We start from the raw sequence: 17,415 nt of genomic DNA, 5'->3' as shown, positions 1-17,415 counted from the left end.
GACTGATTATATTCTTTGTGGCTGAAGATGGAGAGGCGCTATACAGTCAGCAAAAACAAGACCGGGAGCTGACTGTGGTTCAGATCATGAACTCCTTATTGAAATCCATACTGAAATTGAAGAAAGTAGAGAAAACCACTAGACCATTCAGGTATGACCTAAATAAAATCTTAGAATTATATAGTGGAAGTGACAAATAGATTCAAGGGATTAGATCTGATAGATAGAGTGGCTGAAGAACTATGGATGGAGGTTCATGACACTGTACAGGAGGTGGTGATTAAAATCATCTCCAAGAAAAAGAAATGCAAAAAGGCAAAATGGTTATCTGAGGAGGCCTTACAAATAGCTTAGAAAAGAAGAGAAGCTAAAGGCAAAGGAGAAAAGGAAAGATATATCCATCTGAATTCAGAGGTCCAAAGAATAGCAAGGAGAGATAAGAAAGCCTTCCTCAGTGATCAGTGCAAAGAGATAGAGGAAAACAATAGAATGGGAAAGACTAGAGATCGCTTCAAGAAAATTAGAGATACCAAGGGAACATTTCATGCAAAGATGGGCTCAATAAAGGACAGAAATGGTATGGACCTAAAAGAAGCAGAAGATATTAAGAAGAGATGGCAAGAATACTCAGAAGAACTGTACAAAGAAGATCTTCATGACCCAGATAACCACGAAGCTGTGATCACTCACCCAGAGCCAGACATCCTGGAATGTGAAGTCAGGTGGGCCTTAGGAAGCATCACTATGAACAAAGCTAGTGGAAGTGTTAGAATTCCAGCTGAGCTATTTCAAATCCTAAAAGATGATGCTGTGAAAGTGCTGTACTCAGTATGCCAACAAATTTGGAAAACTCAGCAGTGGCAACAGGACTGGAAAATGTCCGTTTTCATTCCAGTCCCTAAGAAAGACAAAGCCAAAGAATGTTCAAACTACTGCACAATTGCACTCATCTCACACGCTGGCAAAGTAATGCTCAAAATTCTTCAAGCTAGGCCTCAACAGTACGTGAACCGAGAACTTTCAGATGTTCAAGCTGGTTTTAGAAAAGGCAGAGGAACCAGAGATTAAATTGCCAACATCCGTTGGATCATGGAAAAAGCAAGAGAGTTCCAGAAAAACATATACCTGTGCTTCATTGACTACATCAAAGCCTTTGACTGTGTGGATCACGACAGACTGTGGAAACTTCTTCAAGAGATGGGAGTACCAGACCACCTGACCTGCCTCCTGAGACACCTGTCAAGAAGCAACGGTTGGAACTGGACATGGAACAACATATTGGGAAAGGAGTACATCAAGGCTGTATGTTGTCACCCTGCTTATTTAACTTATATGCAGTGTGTGTGTGTGTGTGTGTGTGTGTGTGTGTGTGTTAGTCACTCAGTTGTGTCCGACTCCGTGTGACCCCATGGACCCCAGAGGCTCACCAGGCTCCTCTGTCCGTGAGATTCTCCAGTCAAGAATACTGAAGTGGGTTGCCATTTCCTTCTCCATTGTATTTGAAAAGGGAAGAAATAAAAATATATGCTGGATGTACTTCTGGATATTTGTATATGATGAACTCCTTTCCCAAACTGGGAGTACATCAAGGCTGTATATTGTCACCCTGCTTATTTAACTTATATGCAGAGTACATCATGCGACAAGCTGGAATCAAGATTGTTGGGAGAAATATTAATCACCTCAGATGTGCAGATGACACCACCCTTATGGCAGAAAGCAAAGAAGAAGTAAAGAATCTCTTGATGAAAGTAAAAGAGGAGAGTGAAAAAGCTGGCTTAAAACTCAGCATTCAGAAAACTAAGATCATGCCATCTGGTCCCGTCACTTCATGGGAAATAGATGGGGAAGTAATGGAAACAGTGACCGACTTTATTTTCTTGGGCTCCACAATCACTGCAGATATTGACTGCAGCCATGAAATTAAAAGACGCTTGCTCCTTGGAAGAAAAGCTATGACCAACCTAGACAGCATAATAAAAAGCAGAGACGTTACTTTGCAGACAAAGATCTGTCTCATCAAGGCTGTGGTTTTTCTAGTAGACATGTATGGATGTGAGAGTTGGACCTTAAAGAAAGCTGAGTGCTGAAGAATTGATGCTTTTGAACTGTGGTGTTGGAGAAGACTCTTGAGAGTCCCTTGGACTGCAAGGAGATCCAACCAGTCCATCCTAAAGGAAATCAATCCTGAATATTCATTGGAAGGACTGATGCTGAAGCTGAAACTCCAATACTTTGGCTACCTGATGCAAAGAACTGACTCATTAGAAAAGACCCTGATGCTGGGAAAGATTGAAGGCAGGAGGAAAAGGAGACGACAGAGGATGAGATGGTTGGATGGCATCACCAACTTGATGGACATGAGTTTGAGTAAGCTCTAGGAGTTGATGATGGACAGGGAAGCCTGGCTTGCTGTAATCCATGGAATCACAGAGAGTCGGACACAATTGAGCAACTGAACTGAGGGCCTGTGGAGTGGGGGCTGGAGGGTTGTGAGAGTCTGAGATGGGCTTGAATAAGAACAAGACTCCACTCACTGAGTAATGCTAGAAAAGCCATTTATATCTCAAGCCTCCTGTCTGCAACGTGGGGCTCTCTGTAGGGCTGGGTTACCAGCAGTCTGTGAGAGCAGAAGGAAGAAGAATGTAAGCCATTCCAGCAAATGGGCAGGGTGCAGTTTTTCCTTAACTGCACCAGGAGCAATTTGCGGCAATTTTGAGAAGTTAAACCAACTTTTTAAACTCTCTTTTGCTTTTCCAACTAGCAACTGGCACAGATCGAGATAGACCTGAAGTCCCGAACAGCTGCCTACAACACTCTGAAGACAAACCTAGAAAATCTGGAGAAGAAATCCATGTGAGTATTCGGGCCCTGGGCTCCTGGCGGCCTCAGGGCCTGGCTGAGTTGGGGTCCAGGCTGGGCTTATACCCATGCGTTTGAGATCATTGGCTGAGCCAAGGTCTGTATCTGTCCGTGTCTGAGCGGGAAGGCCAGAGGCACTCCTGCATGTTCATGAGCTGTGTGCTGGGTGGGGAGGTCAGCAGTCACAGTGGTTGATCCTTTGAGCATATACACTGAGTGAAGGAGCTGAGGGTGAAGTGGGTCGGTGTCTACCTCCCTCTTCTGTTAATTCTTTCGAGCAATGGGTTTTTTTGGGGTTTTTTCCGGCCACAGCTTGCATCTTGTGGGATCTTAGTTCCCTGACCAGGGACTAAACCCAGGCCACTACAGCGAAAGTGCAGAGTCCTAACCATTGGAACCACCAGGGAATTCCTTGCTCAATTATTATTATGTACCTACTACACTCAGGCCTTATGTGTGTGTGCCATCAGTGGCTCAGTCATGTCCGACTCTTTGTGACCCCATGGACTGTAGCCTCCTCTGTCCATGAGATTTCCCGGGCAAGAATATTGGAGTGGGTTGCCATTTGGTATTCCAGGAGGTCTTCCTGACCCAGGGATTGAACCCATGACTCTTGCATATCCTGCATTGGCAGACGGATTCTTTATCACTGGGAAAGCCCACTCAGGCCTAATATTAGGCCCTGAAGGTACAAAGCAGAATTAAGTATCATTTCTGCACTTGGAGAACTCACAATTATTCATTCAACGAACATTCATGGAAAGTGTGCTTTGCACAAGGGGTACGGGTATAAATCAGACAGATAAGGTCTAATAGCACAAGGAGTCCGGGACAGGAAGGCACGTGCAGGGGGCCTTTGGAGAGGGCCCCTAAAGGCCTATTCAGTGATGGCTGGTTGGCAGGGGGAGGAGAGAGGTGTAAGCTCTGGGGCGGGGTAGGCTAGAGAGCCTCTGCAGGATGGCTCTTCAGCCTTGACTGAGGGCTTGAGAACGCTTTCCTTGGGAAGCATCTGTGCTTAGGTATAAGTTAACATCACAGCCTGTGCACTGATGCAACAGTGACAGACTGCGTTTTCTTGGGCTCCAAAATCACTGTGGATGATGACTGTAGTCATGGAATTAGAAGACGCTTGCTCCTAGGAAGAAAAGCTATGACCAACCTAGACATCACGTTAAAAAGCAGAGACATCACTTTGCCAACAAAGGTCCCTGTAGTCAAACCTATGGTTTTTCAAGTAGTCACGTATGGATGTGAGAGATGGACCTGAAGAAAGGTGAGCACCGCAGAATTGATGCTTTTGAACTGTGGTGCTGGAGAAGACTCTTGAGAGTCCCTTGGACTGCAAGGAGATCCACCCAGTCCATCCTAAAGGAGATCAGTCCTGAATATTCATTGGAAGGACTGAAGCTGAAGCTGAAGCTCCAATCCTTTGGCCTCCTGATTCGAAGCGCCGGCTGACTGGAAAAGACCTTGTTGGAAAGATTGGAGGCAGGAGGAGAAGGGGACGACAGAGGATGAGATGGTTGGATGGCATTGCCAACTCGATGGACATGAGTTTGAGCAAACTCCGAGAGATAGTGAAGGATAGGGAAGCCTGGAGTGCTTCAGTTCATGGGGTCACAAACAGTTGGACACGACTGAGCAACTGGACAACTATGCACTGATACCACAGAGCATCTCAGGAACTGTAATTTTGGCCCAATTGCTGGTACAATAGCCTTGGTCCCTGTTCTAGAAAATACCATGACCTCAATGAGACTAGGCTCCACTGGACACACATGCAAAGCTATTTCAGGTGAATGTCTCCTGGCTGCTGGACCAGCAAGGCGTGTAATGTGCAACGGAGCCCTCATCAGGGCTGGTTTGCCCAGCACAGCCCAGGTGGCTTCTTGGTCCAGCCACTGCATTGCCACTTGCGTAACTTACGCTGCCTGCCACCAGCGATCCCCCCCCAACAGCCGGTGGCTTGTGCCAGGGCAGCGCCGGCAGCCAAAGTGTTGAATTCAGCTCAGGTGACTGGTGATGGCACCTGGGGTCCTGCCAGCCACTGCAGTTCTGGCCGCCCAGACTCAGAGCCAGGGGACACTTGGCCCAGGGTCCCCGCCCCTCCCTGGGGAGTATCCCAAGCCTTCCTGTCCCCCGCGGCCCTAGGGGTGTGCCCAGGGGTGCCTCCATGTGCCTTTCTGCTGACCCCACCTCTTTGTCCCCCGTGAATCCAGGGGAAACCTCTTCACTCGGACCCTGAGCGACATTGTGAGCAAAGAAGACTTCGTGCTGGATTCCGAGTACCTGATCACACTGCTGGTCATTGTCCCCAAGTAAGCGGGCCAGAGTGAGAGGGGGGTTGGGGGTTTGGGGCTGGGTTGGCGATCACAAAGGAAATCGTCCTGCTCAGTGGAGAGGAAGGGAGAGCCCACCACGGCCAGATGCCAGGGCCCTAAATGGCAGCTGTGGAGTTGGTTTCAGGAGCAGCTGATAGAGCTGTGGTGGTCATAGTGACAGGAGTGGCTGTTTCTCAGACATCCGTCCACCGTTGTCAGATGCCATACAGAGGAGGCATCTCACACAGGCCTGGGGGCTGCTATTGTTCCCTAGTCCTAAAACCCGAGAGCTCAGCTGGCCTGCCCAAGGTCACACAGGCCTGGGATTAGAGCTCCCAGCTGGAGTCTCCACTGAGTCCTTCCCACGGGCCCCTCCCTGCTGCCTGGGGCCTCCTAGGGAGGTGAGCATTCCAGTGTCCATGGCAGGGCCTCGGGGGATGTTTGGGGTGCTGTCTGGCCCCCAGCCCTGCTCCCCCCAGTCCCTCAGGGAAAAGGGCATGCAATTTCCTAGACACTCAGGACACCTTACAGCCTTTTCTTCAAAAATCATTGAACGATTCTGTACTCTTGCAGGCCGAGTTACGTACAATGGCAAAAAACCTATGAATCCCTCTCAGACATGGTGGTCCCACGGTCAACCAAGTAAGTGAGGCCTCAGGTCCTGGGTTTGGGGGGCCATGTATGGGCACTCTGGGACACCCAGCCACCAAACATATCCCAGAGATGCAAGGGCCCTCAGCCCTCCACACATGTTCGTTCATGGCCACACACTCAGCCACAGGCCAGACTCCCTCCATCTTTCAGAAGTCTGCTCCCTTGCCGTCTCCTCCAGGAAGCCCATCCTGACTACCTTCTGGCCCTCAGCGCTTGCAAGACCTGAGCAGCAGCACTCTGTTCTGCATGCTTATCTTGGCTAGATTCTTCCCCCCTTGCGGGTCAAGCAAGGGCCTGGCCATGATAACCACAGAGCATGAGTAGGGAAGGAAGAGTCTCGGCGTGTGGCCTGCTGGGGTCAGAGCAGGAGCGGCCAGTGAGGGCTGGAAAAGTGACTTAGAAGAGATGGAGGAATATATTCAACCCATGAGTGCCACCCAGTGGGGAAAACCAAGGATTTAGTGCTGTAGGCTGGAACAGGCATAGATCTCACTGTACGATGTGAAGTGGAGAGAAGATTGTAGAAGGGGACACACAGCATGAAGGCATTTATTATTTAAGATCTCCAAATGGACAGACCAGACGGTATGTGACTTGAGAGATGCAGGTGCACGGATCACGGGATATTTGAGGATGAGAAATGCTGAACAGCACAGCAATGACCTGGGGGTGAGCCGCAAGATGTGGTTGGGAGGGCACGTGGGTCTTCAATTGTTTGAAAATTGTTCTATGTCTTAAGCTTGATGGGGGAAGGGGGGATACATGGATATTTGTCATTCTCTATACCTTTCCCTGTATCTGAAATAGCTTGTCATTTGAAATGATTTGACAGTGAGTCTTGTGGCTCAGAGGGTAAAGAATCCAACTGCAGTGAAGAAGACCCAGGTTCGATCCCTGCATTGGGAAGATCCCCTGGAGAAGGGAATGGCAACCCACTCCAGTATTGTTGCCTGGAGAATCCCATGGCCAGAGGAGCCTGGGGGGCTGCAGTTCATGGGGTCAAAAAGAGTCAGATAAGACTGAGCAATTAACGCACGTGCGCGTGCGCACACACACACACACACACACACACACACACACACACACTTGGACGCACATAGAGCTCAGCGTGGGGGCAGCCCTGTCCACTCCCAGGCCTCTGGCCTGGCACCTGCTGTAGGGCTGGCTCTCCCTGGGTCACAGGCTCTCAAGCAATAGCAATCAGGAGCTAAACTGAAGGGTACAGGGAACAGGACAGTCACAGCCTGAGGTCGCAAGAGGAGGCTGAAGGAGTGAGCCGGGGGCAGCGTACCTGCAGGAGGTGGAGGAGGGGGTGCAGGCTGGCAGAGGAGCTGCCTTCAAAACTGGCCTGTTTGGCCGGAACGTTCACTTTTCTCCAGGGCTGGCTGTCCATGGCCACATGCAGGGAGAGCCTTCTACCAGAGGCAGCTTGGCTTCTCAGATTAGAACCCCCAGGCCCTTCATTGTCAGGGGGTACCTGCGAGCCTCTGGAGATGACTGTGGACAGGTTCCTGGATCCTGGGTCAGCTCCGATGGGTGGCTTGGAGAAGCAGGAAAGGTGATCCGAGACCCTGCCCGGGCCCATGGTCAGGTCATGTGGTCAGCAGGATGCCAAGGCCCTTAGAACATGGGTCCCAGTGACCACAGCACTCCTACGTCAGGGTGTACCAGGGAGGCCGTGTCTAATTAGAACAGTGTGACACTGGACATGAAATGCCCATTGTGGGATGGTTTTTACCAATGGGAACTCTGCCCTGCTTCATTGCACCGTGGCATTTGAGAGCTGGGCACTTGCTATGCATGGCAGGTGATTAAGATCTGTGATCAGCTGGGTCTTGGCTGGTTCATGTCCGGACCACCAGCCCAGATCTGCGCGAGTCTCCAGCATTTTCCTCCAGGGGCTGTGTTCAGATCACCCACAGGCCTCTGCAGCCCTAGCCTGGAGAGTGAGTGAAAGGAGTCGGAGTTAGGCTGCTCACAACACACTGCCTAGAGTTAGGACGCAGGAAGGGTGTCCTTCGTCCGGTGCCCTCGCTCCTTCCAGGGCCGCTGCGCCTGGACCACCGGGCCCCCACTGGCAGCAGCCCACCGCCCCCGGAGAGACGACGGACTCTTTCCCGCCGGGCTCAGCGGCCTGGTGGTGCACCCAGTGAACGAGACTTTCTCTCCAACAGGTTGATTGCTGAGGACAAGGAGGGCGGCCTCTTCACCGTGACTCTGTTTCGAAAAGTGATCGATGATTTCAAAACCAAAGCCAAAGAGAATAAGTAAGGGCCAGCCTTGGGTTTTCCCAGAGGTTGGTTCGTCTGCCCTTGGAGGGGGTGATTTCTGACCCGCCTGGAAGCTTCTTAGCCACAGCCGCTCGTTTGCTTGTTTTAAGGTTCACTGTACGAGAATTTTACTATGATGAAAAAGAAATTAAAAGGGAAAGGGAAGAGATGACCCGATTGTTGTCGGATAAGAAGCAACAATATGTGAGTATATGATACTGGCCGGGAGGGTTCTCAGGAAGGTTCTGGGTGGCCCCCACCCCACCACAACCTACCTCCCACCTATGCACCACAGGCCTGGAGCACAAGGGCCCTGCCCAGTCCCCACCCCCCAGTGATCTTCATCCCCCTCCCTCCAGTGCATACCCCCAGGGACGTGTCCTCCTGGGGCTGCTGGAGCAGGTCTGGGGGACAGTGACAAGCACGGTAACCTGGAGGTGGCACGTGAGCCCTGCAGTGGCAGATCTCACCGAGCCAGTCCCTGCCCTCCGGGAAGGGACTCCGGGCTCCGTCCTGAGGATGAGAAAGTGAGGCTCTGAGAGGCGAGCGAGCACGAGCCCAGGGAGAGGACCTCGCCAGCCCCTGGAGGTTGGGCGAGGCTGTTGGCACTTCAGGCAGCAGCACTTGTGCCAAGAGCGGCCACCACTTTGCAGAGTGCAGCCAGCGGTCACCTGAAGGCCTGGCCTGCGTGACCTCCAGGAGGGACGTGACCAGTCACCAGCACCTGTACTTACCTCCCCCAGGCTTTTAGCAAAGAGTGGGTGCTTCTCCCAGAAACTTCCGACCACTGCCACTCAGAACCTTCTCCTGTGTGAGGGCAGCTGAGCTCAAGGGGGAGAAAAACAGGTTTTCATTGTTGACGTGTGAGTGGTGCGGCTGTGACTCTGTAAAATGGGCACATTCGGGACTTGGAGTGAGCCTGAGCCCCGTGGGATGTTTTCAGGTCCCCATCCCCCACCGGCCCCACCAGGGAGGGTTCTCAGAGAAGCTTCCAGTTCAGCCTCTAGTATCGAGAGGAGGGAGGAGAGGGAGGTCCAGTGTGTAAACACGAGGCTATGTGTGTGTTTGGGTGACGTGCGAGTGCCTTCCACGGGCCGTGTGTTTGCCCAGGGCCTCCTCCGGCCTCGGGCTGGGCATTCTGCGTGTCCCACCTGACCTCTCAGGTCAGTGACCTTTGCAGAGGGACTGCAGACACATGGCCTCCGAGTGAGAACCAGGCTCAGGGCCCCCCATAATGGGGCCTCCCGATCCCCACCGGATCAGCCCATCCTTCTTTGAGGAGGAAACGGAAACTGATGACATAGAAGTACCTGTGGGGGATTTCAGCCCCTGTCCCCTGGAGGTGGGCATAGCTACCTGCTCCAGTATTCTTGCCTGGAGAATCTCGTGGACTGAGGAGCCTGGCGGGCTACTGTACACAGGGTCGCACAGAGTCGGACACGACTGGAGCGACTTAGCACACACGCCCCTCGAGGAGAAAGGCACGAGCACACAAGGGAACACACACTTCTTAGATCTATAATCTGTTGGGCTCCGGCCGAGGCGCCAGGGCTTGGCGCCCCTTCCTGAGGCTAAGAACTGAGCTGGAGCCCTAAGCCCCTTGTCTCAGACCACACTCATCAGCAGAAAGGATGATCACCAGCCGGAGCTGAGGCCAAAGGGTGTCCTCCTTTACCCCAGCCCACCCGAAACCAAAATAACCCAAGGGCGTTCGAGCCCACTCTTTAGCTGAGGCCTCTCCCCGCTTGCCTCAGTCCTGGCCCCGGCCCCCCATGGCGTTGCTTGATGGTGGCACCTTTCACGGGTGTCCGGGGCCTTTGGCACACATCTCCAAGCTGGCACAGACCCCCCTGGGGATCATAGTGATACACCTGAACCTGACGCCTGCACCTCCGCCTCGGGTTGCTCACTGGCGCTTCTTCATGTGGTGTAGACTTCTGCAGCCCTGGCTGCCCCGGGGAGCCCTGCCCAGCCTCCCTGGAGGGGGAACCGGAGCCCCAAAGGAGACACACTGAAACATTTAGTTCCTTATGAGGCTCTTGCGGTGCGCCCTCGAGCAGGGTCAGCTGGGGTCAGCCCTACCCCAGCTTAAGAATCTCTTCCCGCCTTTAGCCTTCTTTGAGGTGGGACCAGTGTCCTGCGTCTCTGTCGTTAACTTGTTAACCGGAGAGACCGGGTTGGATCCCGGGTTTCAGCCCCCTTTGAGAGTACAGGCCAGGATTTTCCTGGGCTTTGCCCGTTTGCACAGAAAGATGTTAAAGGGTGCTTGACCTATTTCCTGCCTGCAACATGCCTAAGTGCACTCCGATTGCCGAAGAGGCGATTGTGGGCTGACCTTGGGGGAGACACCCTGACGGAGCCCACACAGCCTGGCAGGTGGAGCTGGATGGTGCCAACATGGAAAAGCTCCTGGCTAGGCCGAGGGAGGGGCTGTGGACTCTGCCCCTGAAATGTGGAATCCCAGGTCTTTAATGCCCTCTGCCACCCACCCCCCCATCCCACTCCCAGCAGGCCAAGGGCATCATCATGCCTTCCAGTCCAACCAGCACGCAAGTTCCCAGAGGGTGGGCCGGCATTCCTGAGTCGCTAAGCACGTGCTTTTCAAGCCGTGAGAATGATTTCTGTTTTGTGCTGCCTGTTTGCTGAAAGATTAATAAATAATTTCTGTGCCCTTAGCAAACTTCCTGTGTTGCTCTTAAAAAGGGATCATCCACCTTCCCGGACCACAAGGTTAAGGTAACCCCGCTAGGGAACCCCGATAGGCCCGCTGCGGGGCAGAGCGACAGAGAGAGAGAGAATGAGGGCGAGGGTGAGGTAAGCAACCCCCCCGGGAGCCCTGGGGTTCCCCGGCTCGCACATCCTCGCCCGCCCGCGCAGGCACCTTTGGGAGAAAACAAATCCTCGCCTTTCCTGTTACCTACTGTGGCTTTCGAGGTCTTAAATTCAAGGACCCCCAGAATCACGCTTCCTCCTAATCTGCAGGGCCTCTTGGGAGCTGCCCTCCGCTCCCCCAGCAGTGATGGGTGCTTGCTGGCCAGGGTGCCTTGGTTCTGGCTGGAGGTGGCTGGAGCTGGTGATGGGGCACATCCTGGCTGGGGCCGGGGGGGTGGTGGTGGTTGGGCATCTCAGCTGTCTTCCCTGGATGCCCCAGCTGGACCCACCCCTGACCTCTTTGGGCATCCGTGGAAGACAGCCATGCCAGCATTAGTGATAGCTGCTGTGGCTGATGGGCTGTGGCCCCGTGAAGTGGGGCCGTGAGGAGACCCCTGAAAGCGGTGGCCGGTGGATGATGCCAGGACCTGGCAGAAGGGGGACTCGTTGGCAGCGCAGTGTCAGACAGAGAAGTCTGCCAGCTGCCTGCGGAAAGCCCTGGGTCAGCTACTGCAGCTTGGTTGGCAGTGGCCCCGTGCGTGTGCCAGGTGGGCTGGCCCACCGAACCACCCTGGCACCGGCGGCCCCTGGAGAACACACAACCAGGCCTGGCCCTGGGCCTTGTCCGACCGACCTGCTGCTTCTGTGGGCCACTGGGCATTTCTTCTCGGCTTGGGGCTCGTTCTGCCAAAACCCATGTCCCTCTGTTGGCCAGGCGTCGGGTGGAGTGGCCGGGAGGGGTCACCGCTCTCCTATCCTCTGCAGGGCCCGCTGCTGCGATGGCTCAAGGTCCACTTCAGCGAAGCCTTTGTTGCCTGGATCCACATCAAGGCACTGAGAGTGTTTGTGGAGTCTGTGCTCAGGTGCGTAGACGTGATGCTCTGGGGCCACCTGGGCTCTGCCACCTTCCTTCCAACCAGGACACCCCACCCTGCCAGGCTCTGGGACAGCCCTGGCCTTCCTACCCTCTTCTGCAATTCTTGGCTCTTGGAAACAAGCTTAGGGATTCCTGACTCCAACAAACCTTCCCTCAGTCCTGAGGCCCCTGCTCTCCTGTGCTCTGAGTCTCCTGTCAGGCTGGCGTCTTGCTCCTGCAGGAAACACCAGCACTGTCTCCGTCCTTGAGTTTTGAGGCCTAGCCCTCAAGGCAGCACAAAATATAAAACCCAAACAAACCAACAACAACAAAACTTACTTTACCTCTTTTTTAACAAATGCAAAATAGGTTCACTCTTTTGTGGAAAACTTGGCAACTACAGGTAAGCACAAAGAATGAAGAAAAATCACCTGTAACTTTAACACCAAGAAGAAACACTGCTAACTCGCTGGTGTTCCTAGCATCCTTCAGGCTTTTTGAGTTTGTTTTTTTAAATTTGCAGATATGCATGATTTTTATAAAATGTTTACAAAAATGGAGTCAAGCAGGAAACTTTTCCTGAAGCCCATTTGAACATCTGTGTCCTGAACTATTGGTGTGTGTGTGGGGGGTCTTGGCAGCACTGCATGTAGCTGACTGCACCCCCATTCCCAAAGCTTGGTTTGCTCAGGCCTGCAGGTCCAGTGGCCCCTTGGCCCCTCTGGGTGGTCTTGCTGGGCCCCTTCCGTGTGCACACCAAAGGCGTCCTCAGGACCCCATCCCACACCTGCCTGGTGGAGTGCCCCGCTCTCTTTTCCTTGCCCAGGCTTCCTGGATGCCCCCTGCTATTCATTTTCCCAGAGGCTTCCCCTGGACTCCTGGCTCATCTTCCCTCCCAGTCCTTTCCTCCTGATCCTCGTATCTGCCAATGGCCTCAGGTTCCTCCCCAAACTTCAGGGCCCCCTTGGACGCCTCCCTCCCCTCATCCTTACGGCCTTCCCCCTCCCTCCACATCACAGCACCCCTGACAAGCCTCCATCCTGCCTTGACCCTTGCTCTCTCTCTCTGTCTCTCTCTTTCACCATCTCCTTCCCAGCTGTTCCCAAAGGCTCTTCCTTGGTCCTCTGCCTCCAGCTCATCCTTCATGTGGGTGCCAACGTGGTTTTGTCCAAGCACAAGCTGGGTCTGACGTGGCTCCTCGTCCTCTCTCAGACATCTCAGACCTCTGTCATGGCAAGCATTGTGACAATGGGCTGAAGGGCAGACTCAGGATAACCCAGAGTGTTCCAGACATCAACAGGCCCCAGTCTGTCCCTGCTCACCTTGAAAATCATTGGTCCTCAGGCTCAGTACAGCAAAGCCTGCCATCCTTACTGGAGGCCCATTTTGCTCAAGAGTGAGGTCCAGATGGTCCACAGAGGTCCCAAATATTGTGTTTAAGCTCAATAAAAGGGAAGTATATGCAAAAACAATTCTATTCAAAACTATAAATGTATGACATTCTTAAAACCTATACTTTTATTTCTCCTGAATAGTTGTAATACATCACTACTGTTAAAAAAAAATTCAAGTTCAGAAATAGGTACTGTGGAAAGTAAGTTCCTGTCAGTTCCACCACCCATGGATTAACCCAGTTAATGGTTTTAAGACTCTTCTTTCCCAAGTTGGGTCATTTATACTTGATGTTCTACAATTTTTTTTTTCATCTACTTATAGTCTCATCACTATGCATAGAGATACTTGATCTTTTTTCATGACTTTTTCATATTCCATCGTATGGAGCACGCATAAGCTAAGAAAACAGATGTTAAAGCAACTTGATTAGAGCAGATGGCTACAGTTCACCTGTTATCTTATTCCTCCGACCCCTCGGCCTTGCCCTCAATTGCCCTCAATTGCCCTCAATTGGTCCTTGGTCTTTCCTCAGAGTTGGTTCTGTCCTTTTTCCCTACTCTGGGAGCTGGAGGGGAGGGCCGGGGTGACTTGCCTCTCTGCCTGTCACCCAGCCCGGAGTCGGATAGAGAGGAGGTGTTGTACGTTTGTGGGCTGAATGACATCAAAGAGAAGTGGACCAACCCTCAGTGGAGGAAGTGCTGGTTCATTGTCAGGCGCTTAAATCACCCAAGATGAAAATGGAAATGGGCCCTGGGTGAGTGGTGGGACGGTGATGAGACTGGAGAAGCCAGCAAGGTAGCTGGGTAATTAATTAGTCTGGATCTTGGGAGAGGACTTGGTGGAGAATGGATGTTAGGGAATGACCAATGACGGTTGATGTGTTTGGATGAGCTCACCTACAGAGGGTCATTCAGAGGGTACACCAAAGGGGAGCCCAGCCTCTAAGGAGTTGGGGCAGAGAAGCCCATGGGGATGTCAGAGGCCGGAGGAGGGAGAGATGGGTGAGTCAGGAAGCAGACGGTTGAGGCTTGACGTGTCTCTGGAATGGGACCACTGGGCGTGAGCAACTAGTAACTGAAGGATGCTCCGGTGACATAGGACCCTGGATGCTCTCATAGGTGGGATGAGAGCTGGGGAAATTGGTGAAAAGGGCACAATGGTGGCATGTGAGCAGGCAGGGGTGGTGACTGCGACTTTCTTACTACAGAGGGCACAAGTGGAGGGCCCCCATTAGGGGGCCTCGAGGGGACGGAGGCTCCTGTACTGAGTGGTCCAGAAGTGGGCAGCCTGGTGGCGGCTGGAGGAGAAAGGAGTGGGAGAGCTGACCTGGAAGGCCTGTTCTGAGCAGGATGGAGTAGGTGTTCGAACTGACCAGGAGGGACAGCTAGCATGGAGAGGACTGGAAGGGTCTAGGGAGAATGTGGAAGCCCTGAAACCAAAAGGAGGGTGAGATGAGGAAGGGGTACAGAGCGTGGAGGCTGGGCGAGGGGCAAAGAGCATTCCTGTAGCCAGTGTCTAGCTGGGGGTGTCTGTTACTCACCAGACACAGGGGTAGCACCGTGAACAAGGAGCTCACAGCTGGTCAGGGGAGCAGAGCTCAGCAGATGGCCTCTTGGTTCAGGGGAAAGGTAAACAGCCTCCCAGAGCAATCTGGCGATGAACGTGGTGGGGTGCCCAGTCGGAGGGTGGCAGAGTGATGATCTGGCTACTGCGTCTGTGAGCTGGAATGCTGTCTCCAGACACACATGTGCCCTGGGCTCTGCATCAGTGACTGTCACCTTTTGAGAAGTCTGAAGTCTGGTGCTTGGACTTCCCTGCGGTGGGCAGGGTCAGCTGTGCTGGTGAGGTCGTGGGTGTGCGGTGGGGTCTCTACCCAGGGAATGGGAGTGGGGTGGGACGTTCGGGAGGGAAGGCAGGGTGAGAGCCACTACTCACTCAAGCGACAGGGACTCTCCAGGAAGCACTACGACCTTCTACTCGTTGTCCTCTGGGTAGCCGGAGCTTGGACGACAAGAGAAGGAATGAGGGTGTCTGCTGGGCCATCCTCTCACCCCATCGAGCCCAGGGGCTCCTGCTGTTCCCTGCCAGCATCAGCGGCCCCTGTGGCCCTCCTCCTCTTGGCTCTGGTGGGGCCCCGCTCGCTCAGTGTCCTAAGGCCTTGCTTGGTTACAGTGAGGCAATTACAAATGGCCCTTTCATTTTACTTTTCTATAGACCCACTAGGAGACCTCAGGACTTGAGTGAACACTTTGCACCATTAACAGCCAGAAATGAGGACCAGGAAAGTCAGGGGCTAGTTTATGAGCCTTGATTGTGAAATAAAAACGAAGTAATACTAACAGGTTAGGCAGTAAAAGGGCATCTCGAGGCCAGCTTTCACATGCCTGACTCGGGCGTGAAGCATGGGTAAGTATTGAATATCCAAGCATTTGCGCACTGGTAGTATATATATATATATATTTAAAACACTGACCCATTACAAAATGCACATTTACTTAATATATGGGCTTCCCTGGTGGCTCAGACGGTAAAGCATCTGCCTGCAATGCGGGAGACCCGGGTTCGATTCCTGGGTCGGGAAGATCCCCTGGAAAAGGAAACAGCAATCCACTCCAGCACTCTTGCCTGGAAAATCCCATGGACAGAGGAACTTGATGCACATTTACTTAATATAGTACTCGGTGTAAACATTTTTGTTTGCACTGGGTCTCCATTGCTGTGCGCGGGCTTGCTGTAATGGTAGAGAGCAGGGGCTACTCTCTAGTTGCCGAGCACGGGCTCTAGACCCACGGGCTTCAGTAGTTGTGGCGCACAGCCCCTTGGCTGCTCTGTGGCAGGTGGGATGTTCCTGGACCAGGGATGGAATCCGTGTATCCTGCATTGACAGGCGGATTCTTACCCACTGGACCAGCAGGGAAGTCTCAGTGTAAATACGTTGTTGAGATAACACAATAGGAAAAGCTGCCAGCAAGTGGTTTTTACATGTACACCAGCATCCACAGTCCATTTAAAATCCTGTCCACCCAAAACTCGGCAAAAGGAATGAACAATCTTGATAAACCACATCTGTGTGTGCTGGTCTTTCAGTGGAGAAAAGTAAAGCCACTAAGTTGCATTTTAGACAAAGGCTTTGGAGTCAAAGTATTTTTTGGACGGCCTCAACTTGAGCCCTTACCACCTGACAATCACACATACCCAAGGGACCCCTTGGCTCTTAGTCAAAGACTGTCACCATCAGAAGCTGTTGAGCATGTTGTAGAGATTTTTCTATGCAGAAAGATCTAATATTTAGCCTCACTCCTGACCCTTGACATTCTGCTCAACTGAGTTTTCTTCTCCTAAGCTGTGTGGGCTGATGTTTCACTCTTACTAGGATTTACTGTCAGGTTCATTTTACCCATACTGGCAGTAACTCGTTACACACTTGCTCTGCCTCAACAGGTATGGACTGCCAGTGAACTTCCAAGCGGTTCTCCTCCAGCCTCATAAGAAGTCATGCACCAAACGTTTACGACAGGTTCTGAACTCCGTCTTCAGGCATCTGGATGAAGTTGCAGCTGCAAGTATATTGGATGTAGGTATATCATCCAGAGAAAGCTGCCTTTTACAGTAAGGTCAGCCTCTCCACATGGAGCTATTCCCCCAAAACGGTACCTGCCAGACTATTAGAAAAATCTACACTTCACAAATGTGAAAGGTTAACAAGAGACTGCGTTGAGTTGGGGTGGACTGTGGCAGGCAGAAATTGCGGCCAATGCCTAGAGAGCTTTCCTCACACGGAAACAAAACGAGATGAGCTTATGCACTAACGTGACATCTTTTGCAGGCATCCGTGGAGATCCCTGGACTCCAACTCAGCAACCAAGACTACTTTCCTTACGTCTACTTCCACATCGACCTTAGTCTTCTCGACTAGAAAGATGACCTGGTACCGCTAAACTTCAGTATCCCTGTGAACTACTGCAGACACTTCTTTCCTCTAGCCCGAGAACAATTTAAGTATCCTACAGATTTTAGATTTTTAGAGAAATTGCTCACAAAGATTAGAGACAGTTGTATTTATTTTTTGTAAGTTACAGTAAAGAAATGTTCTCAGTCCTTTGAATTGTCTCTTCATTTATATTCTAACGTATTTCAAAAGTTCCATTTTCTGAATGTCTCACATGAATGGGGACTTCCTATCAAT

General features: G+C 52.1%; 1 protein-coding gene across 11 annotated transcripts in view; it reads left to right on the top strand.

The window, feature by feature from the left end:
• The window catches only part of ATP6V1C2 (ATPase H+ transporting V1 subunit C2), a 60,599-nt gene extending 43,265 nt beyond the window's left edge, over positions 1-17,334 (top strand). For 7 of the 11 annotated variants that reach the window (XR_011569406.1, XR_011569404.1, XR_011569400.1 and 4 more), the window contains 7 exons: positions 2,765-2,856; positions 5,082-5,180; positions 5,757-5,825; positions 8,012-8,104; positions 8,218-8,311; positions 10,784-11,841; positions 16,671-16,793. Coding sequence is in view for 4 of the 11 variants with exons in the window: in XM_070799133.1 (XP_070655234.1) it covers positions 2,765-2,856; positions 5,082-5,180; positions 5,757-5,825; positions 8,012-8,104; positions 8,218-8,311; positions 10,784-10,921; positions 11,744-11,841; positions 16,671-16,803; positions 17,056-17,145 (906 nt within the window). In the remaining 7 variants the exon portion in view is untranslated. Of the gene's footprint in view, positions 1-2,764; positions 2,857-5,081; positions 5,181-5,756; positions 5,826-8,011; positions 8,105-8,217; positions 8,312-10,783; positions 11,842-16,670; positions 16,804-17,055 lie in introns of those variants that run through there. The other 4 variants (XM_070799133.1, XM_070799134.1, XM_070799135.1 and 1 more) reach the window with 2 other exon arrangements.
• Positions 17,335-17,415: the final 81 nt, after the last annotated feature.

This window comes from Bos indicus, chromosome 11 (assembly GCF_029378745.1).
Source record: "Bos indicus isolate NIAB-ARS_2022 breed Sahiwal x Tharparkar chromosome 11, NIAB-ARS_B.indTharparkar_mat_pri_1.0, whole genome shotgun sequence".
NCBI classification, from domain to species: Eukaryota; Metazoa; Chordata; class Mammalia; order Artiodactyla; family Bovidae; genus Bos; species Bos indicus.
Note: the sequence above shows the minus strand (reverse complement) of the source record. Positions and strands in the feature narration are given on the sequence as shown.